Source organism: Trachymyrmex septentrionalis, unplaced genomic scaffold (genome assembly GCF_001594115.1).
Source record: "Trachymyrmex septentrionalis isolate Tsep2-gDNA-1 unplaced genomic scaffold, Tsep1.0 scaffold19, whole genome shotgun sequence".
NCBI lineage: Eukaryota > Metazoa > Arthropoda > Insecta > Hymenoptera > Formicidae > Trachymyrmex > Trachymyrmex septentrionalis.
In genome coordinates, this window is record NW_017305071.1 from 4,953,043 (window position 1) to 4,960,409 (window position 7,367).

Here is a 7,367-nt window from a genome sequence, read left to right on the forward strand (position 1 = left end):
AAGAGATAAAGAGTTCTAGAACAGAAAGAATAGACCATTCATTACGCGAATTAATTTTCGAAAAGCGTTATCTCGCGCGCGCCCGCGCACTACGCATCTTTAAAGCGTTCTTCCGGCGATATTGAGCGGCCCGGTGCCGCCAATTTGCAGTATTTGCACCAATTGAGACGAAGGTGCTGCGCAGTTCGTCCAGTGGCGTCAATCGTCTCACCTTGCCGGACGTGTCGGCTGTCGCACGTCCCGGCGCCGCGGCGACGACCGGATTCCACCGGGTTCGCGAGTTCCTACCTCGTGGCGCCTCGAAGAGATCGGCTGGGATGGCGATCGAGATTCCCGCGCGCGAAAATGCCACTCGCTGGCGGTGGCAGCGGCACGCGTTCGCACGCAAGGGACGCACGTGCGCGTACGAATCGACGATCGAACGGCGCACCGCCCGCACTCGTCGGCCCCGGCAACGCGAGACCCCGACACGACAGCACGCGGAAACGACGAGGATGGAGTGATTCGGGAGAGGATCGATGGCACGGGTAAGTACGACGTTGCATGCGTTTACCTTCCAATTTACCGTAGCGAGACAAAGTTTCGAGTCGGCCGTTTGCCACGTGGCATGTACTTCAGGATTGGTGCACGGCTGCATTCATTTCCTACTGATGATTTCGTGCTTCCGACCTTTCTGTACTCTTTTTCTCGGAAATTGCTCTTCCCTTTTTCCCCTCAATACTCGAGTGTGGATGACTTTTGTTTCGAGCGAGGAAGATATAACAACTGCTCCTGCATTTTTTGGGGGGATTTTTTTTTGTTTATAGAATGCATCTGGAGCACTTTGAAAGAGAAAGAAGGCGAGAGAACGAGGTGTAAAAAGTGCAACCGTAATATATTTGAATTTCTTGTGCATTTTTTTAAATTTTAAGATCAAGATAAAATTTGGTGGACCCAACAGATAGGAAATCAATCAAACGGTAAATTTTAGAGACTTTAGAGAAATTTTACAGATACTGCGAAATAAGTTCGGTAAAAAAATATATCGGAATTAGTAATTAATTGATTATGAACGTTCGATGAATATTCATTCTTTTTTAATTGTTCAGTTGAGTAGCGATTATTAAATTAACTATTGAAATTGGAGCAAAATTTTCTAAACTCCGAAAGAAGAAAACGAAACTAAAATTCTTATTCATATATTACATTACACGCTGATCGTACAAAATCACGTGTCCGTTTGAATTCTTTTTTCAGCCACTCCTGTAAATAATTAATCACATAATCATAGGTAATTATTAATCGACAAAAATGGAATAAAATTGAGGTACGAATAATTACATGTATTCGTAATTTTGCCAGAGATAACAGTGTATGAGCGTTTTTCATTCTCGGGCGAGAAAGAGCTCGAAATTGAATATCCATATTTAGCATTGCACGTAGCACGGAAGTGTAGGGAGTACGATTAAAAAACGAACAGACCCGGGGATGTGAGTTAGCACATTTCAGCCGCATGTTCGAACGTACGAGCGGACCGGCCAATCACGCGGCTCCGTCGATGCCACGTTGCCGCGCGCAACGGCCACGGCAGGCCAATCGGAAGGGAGGGGAGGCGCAACGCCATCTCTGCGCGACTGGCGTAAATACTCGAGATTGACTCGTTTCAGCCGCGAGCCGAAACTCTCCTCGCAGCCGTCGCCATGTTTAGAAGTGCGTACGCGTCCTTGGGCGTGCGGTGTGACGATGTATCGTAAAATATTAGATATAGCTCATGCGCCGTATGTTACGTGAGGTACCCAATTACGAGTTGACCCACGCGGAACACGGGTGTGACGATCATTCCCGTGGATGGCGCACCTACGTCGCGGTAATTTGTGATTACATTATGGTAAGTCTTGGTCCGTCTCGGGGCCAACGCCAACATGGCGGACGGGAGATTTCCTTTGTATCGCGCCGCGCCGCGCGGCTTCCCCACCCATCGGCGCCGAGCGTCGTCGGCGAGGTCGTTTCCTCGCGTGACGCCCCTACAACGCCCGCGACACCGGACGCGCGCGACCCATCGTCTTTTCGCGCGGCTCGTCTCGCATTTACGACGTATTTCGTCACCGGCGCTCACCTCGATATAGCACATCGCTCTCTCGATTCACGCACGAACGTACGACACTCAGGTAGCCCCCTCGAATCTTCGGAATGTTTCAGTTTGCCGGTTGACGATAGTCGCGATGACAATCTTCGTCGTCCTAAGGTCTTCGTGGTTTCTTGATTATGTCCTGTCGTCGTGTACATTTTAAATTTCGCAAATGTATTCGATCGCGGAATGTGTCTACTCCTTTTTTTTAACACAAATCATATGAGAAACGCCTTTTTTAAATTCGCTCTTTTTCTTACATTGTCTTGATCCTTATAAACGATCAACGTTTTCTTAGAATGAACAAACTTGTCTAGTAGGCCGTAGTTGCTATCGCTTCTTTGTGTCGTTTAAAACTTTTCTTTATCTTCGTTGTTTCCTTCGACAATTTGCAATTAAATCACGCGGCTATTTTGCAGGTGCTCTGCGTATTCTCGAAAGAATTTAAGTTGACATTAAAAAGTGCGAGTTTATTAAAAAGTATTTCTATTAGAATTTTCCTTTTTAATATGCATATTCTTCTTCTTGTCTTATATGAATATTTTTATGTTTACTTTCATTGTTTTTCTTTGCCAATTTATAATTATGTTAATTAAACAAAGAGGTTGTGTGCATTTTATATATTATTTAAAAAATAATCTGTATGTGTGTGTTGTGAATTGTAAATGTACTGATTTAAATAATTATTTTTTTTTTAATATATGTTTATTTATATATAACAGTGAATGTATTATTCTCAATATTGCATACATTACAATTTTTTTCCTATATATGTTTTATATTTATATTATTTGATTATTAGGAATACCTATTTTGAATGTATATATTATATATTATAATTATTATTAAAGGGTTTTTTTAAAGGGTATGATTCTCTACATTACTAGTACTTTCTTGTTTTTGTTCTTATTTTATTAATAATTAATAATCTTTCAGTTTACTTAATAAAATTTTTTAATTGGATTAAATTTAGATTTTATAATATTCTTTAAACTTTAAAATAATCTTAAAAATTAAATGTGTCGAAGGAATTAGAGTAATAAATAGAGCTTGTTCTTCCATTAAAACTGAAATATGCTTCCATGTTTCCAAATTGAAAAGCAATAATCGAATATTTATGAGATTCAACATTTGAAATTATAATATTGTATCAAAATAAATTAATTTTTTATTATTGAGAAGGAATTTCTTTAAGAAGTTTCTGTATTTATGTTTTGTATGATAAAATATGAATTTTTATGCTACGTGTCATTGTGAGTTACTGTAATACAGTGTTACTGTTATTTTTCAGCGTAACGTGCAATGAGTGATAAACAGGGTGTACCTATTTTACCACCCCTTAGTCGGGGTGCGGCTAATAATGGCGGAAATAACGGAAGTTCAGCTCAACAGACTGTCAGTCTGCAGCAAGTTCTCGCTACCGCTCAAGGCCTCAATGTGCTTGCTACTACCAGTGGGCAACAGTTTGTTATTACGACTCAGGTTCCTGGTCTCACACAGGTGAATGTTTATGCTTGTAATTAGAATTTAACTGCATACTGTGTTTCATGAAGTAATATATGTTCTGTACATTCTTTTGAATAGCAAAAAATGATAAATATGAGATATATCTTTTCTCTTATCTAGCTTTATCATTTGTAATATCTTGATTAATAATTAATAATTAAATCATAATTGATGAATTTAACCTCTATTATTATTGTTATTTGTTAATTATTAATAATGCTTAATAACTGTGATAATTGATCATTAATTAAATAATAATTGGATGTAACGATTCCTGAAGTTTATTTTAATCTGGATTATTTTTATTAAATATTACTGATTATCAAATCATGGATTTCGTCATAATTGTACTCCATAATTTGTACATATTTGGCATAATTCTGTAATAAAAGGATCCCGCACTAATTATATATATGTATATTCAAATAAAATTGGATCCTTATGAAAGGAATTTTTATGCATAATTTAGCTTGTAATATGGTAAATAAAAGATATTGTAGACACAAGGCTCAAAAATAGATTGTTTTTACATTATGATATTGTATTGTTAAAGCTACTCTATGCACTTTTATATCTTTGATACTTCATAATTAAAAAATTATCCATTATTGAATCTTGTGATTATAACATCTTTTGTTACACACATTATAAACATTAAAACTAACTCATTTTATTTCAAGATTCAATTTTCCATATAATTAATACGGCGTCCTTTCTTCTGCTTGTGTGAGTAGTACTTATGAACTTTTACTCGCAGGTCATACCGAATAATGCTACAACTAACGCGAGCGGAACGCAACAAGTTACAAGGATCGTTAACATCGCGGGTACACCACCGCGCAACGCTGTCGGAATTGTTGGCACGTCGCCTCCGACAGTGTCACGGCCACAGAACTCTACTAAGCTTATGTTGACAACGTCGCCGAAACTTGTACGCACTTCCATAAGCAATGTGTTTGTAGCACCAACGTCATCGCAGGTATCATCGCCGCAGGTGCAGGTGCAATCGCCTTCACCAGCGAGGAAACGACTGAAATTATCGGAAACGACGGAGAAACCGATTCCATTTGACGCCAGCGACTGTCGTAGACGAATAATGGAACATAAAATGCGGCGGATGCGCAGCATACGTGAGAAGTATGCGGAAAATGCATCGGAACTGTTCTTTCTGCACACCGGTGGCAACATGATGGAGTATTATGCCTGGCGGAAGCGATCTCCGACGCCGCAGTTAGTACACTTTCTGCGTCAGCATCGACTCGACCCGGATAACGATGACGAGGATCTGACTGCGCCACTGTCGTCTATACCAGAATTCTCGCAGCTATCTGCTGTTACAACTACTGTCACCACTACTACGACCGTCACTAGCGCTATTGTCACCGCTACGACCACTGTCACAACCGTCACGTCCGGCTCCACAGTGGTCCAAATCCCGAATCAAAGAGCGGAGGTTAAAATCGCTGGGGCGGGCGTCACGCCAGTAGCGGTGTCCACCACCTTGCCTGCTGCGGCTCTAGCTCAACTCAGTCAAGGTAATTATAAATACCCGTTAATTACGGCAACAAAAAGATTTAATTTTTTGTCATTACTTCTGAGCAATTATGATCCAATGTTTTCGTCAATACGTAATACATTCAAACTGGTTGATATTTCATTAATATATCTGGATGGAAAAGATGTATCATTATAATGTGTGAATATTATATGTTACATTTCATGAGCAAATCAATTTGATCTCAGATCGAACTGTGATAAATGTTCTGTTAGCATCCATAAATATTTCTTGAATTTTAATAGCGAAAATTCGTGTTCTTTTCATTCAGTTTTAAAGTTCAGTTCATTCGTATTTTAATATACAGTCGTGTTCCTCTATTTTAAGATGTACCAAAGAATTCTTTTTTATCCTAACATCTTCCTTTGATATCTTTTAATTTGTGTAAAATAAAGAATATTTTTTGTCTTTTACTCATTTTCTCACTCCCATGCAGAGAAAAACTTATATCAGATAAAGGAAAGCCTTAGAATACAGGTTCTCAGAATAGAGAAAATCGACTGAATATTGTTGCAGCTTTATTGGATCACGACGTCATAAGCGAAAATAATAATCCTGTTCTCTCACCCTATACGTTGAAATAGATACTCTTTCTCCTTCTACCACAATTCGTGTTCGATAGATTTGTAATTTGATTTATGATATGTAAACTTATGAATTTTTCAAAAATATGGTTTTATATAATTATGAAAAAGTTATAAATATACAATTTAAGCAATGAATTTCGAATTTATTTGAATACACATTTTTTATAATTAATAACTCATCTTTCTTGGATTGTTATTCTACCTATGTTCACTTATATTTTATTTAGATACATATTCTTTATAATTAAGGAGAACTGTTTTTCTTGAATTCTCACCGTTATTTTATCAGTACCTATATTATCTATCGTTCATTAATTAGTAAAAAAGAATAATAAATAAAAACAATTATAATTTAGATCCTTGTGTTAAGAGAATTCTTATCATTTAGGAAAATATTACTTGCAGAGTAGACAATTTTTCTCATTCATATTATACTTTAATTGAATTGAACGAATTGAAATTCGGCTTGTATACGGAATAAATGATGCACTTAGGACAAGTACCAGGTAGGCCTCAAGGGGGCCGCCATGGCATGGTATTTGCCTTCCGAGCGGCAATCCAGTCTTCGCCAGTCACCGTTCACCCTCCATCCGCTTCCACCGTAGCACCCACGTTCATTATAGGTGATTACCGCAGATCGCCTGTCGTTCGTTTCTTCGTATCTTTAAGCCGCTCCATATTGGTTTTGCTTTTGAGCAGTTTAGATACTACAAGTTCTTGTCATAAACGATTATTTTTACGCGTTATATACTTCCGTATTATACACATATGTTGTACTCTTGACTTGAACTATTGGAACGATGATCAGGAGAAACGCTCGCCAAAGAACTGTCTGCTACTAAAGCTGTTAAATTGATGTAGAACTCTGTACTGTCATCTTGTAATAACATCTAATTTTTTCATGCTATAACACTATACGTCCACTGTATGCCCATTCTATAGAATGAGTCAGACAAGTATAGCATGTTATGTAAAAACTACGATGATGTGGTGATTGACCTGATCATTATTAAGTGCAGACGCATGTTTTTTTATTTGAAGCTTGGTAAAAATAATATATGTCTCGTTATGTCATATACGTATGTACACATACATCTCGAATGCAAATGGAAACGATTTATTTTAATTGGAGTACTTTGGAAGTGTTTTCGTTTCTTGCTTTTAATTGTTGTCAATCGTATAGATACGTTTCTTGCCTGTCTGTGGAATTATATTGGCAAAAATATATTCTTCGTTTATCTATTAAATTGTTATTCGCGTAAAATGTATTAATATTTGTCTACTTTTGTTAATTCAAAATACAGAAGTATTTTTAAATATCGTAAAATGGGGTAAAACTTTGACACAAATTTTGAAAATATTTCTTATACTGTTGTTCAGCAGATTGTTCTTACTGATTTTGATCTAATGTAAATAGTAATATTAATTAGAGACTAACTTATAATAACTTATTTATATAATTCATGCTTTTGCGTATTTAAATAAGAATAGTTAATTGTTTTGATAACGATAAAAACATAAATGTACAACTTTCTTGAATATTATGAATTAAAAATTTCTAAATTCCGATAAGTATATTAATTTATATTTAAAGATTTATAACAGATATAAT

At 37.0% G+C, this 7,367-nt stretch overlaps 2 protein-coding genes across 2 annotated transcripts in view; one reads left to right on the top strand and one right to left on the bottom strand.

The window, feature by feature from the left end:
• Positions 1-774, bottom strand: part of LOC108746906 (DNA repair protein RAD51 homolog 4) — a 4,093-nt gene extending 3,319 nt beyond the window's left edge. The window contains exon 1 of the mRNA XM_018483995.1: positions 554-774. The gene's annotated coding sequence lies outside the window, so the exon portion shown is untranslated. The remainder of the gene's footprint in view (positions 1-553) is intronic.
• A 907-nt stretch (positions 775-1,681) lies between these two features.
• The window catches only part of LOC108746907 (helicase domino), a 31,938-nt gene continuing 26,252 nt past the window's right edge, over positions 1,682-7,367 (top strand). Inside the window, 3 exon segments of the mRNA XM_018483996.1 lie at positions 1,682-1,867; positions 3,399-3,607; positions 4,371-5,148. Of these exon segments, the coding sequence (XP_018339498.1) occupies positions 3,410-3,607; positions 4,371-5,148 (976 nt within the window). The 5' untranslated portion in view covers positions 1,682-1,867; positions 3,399-3,409.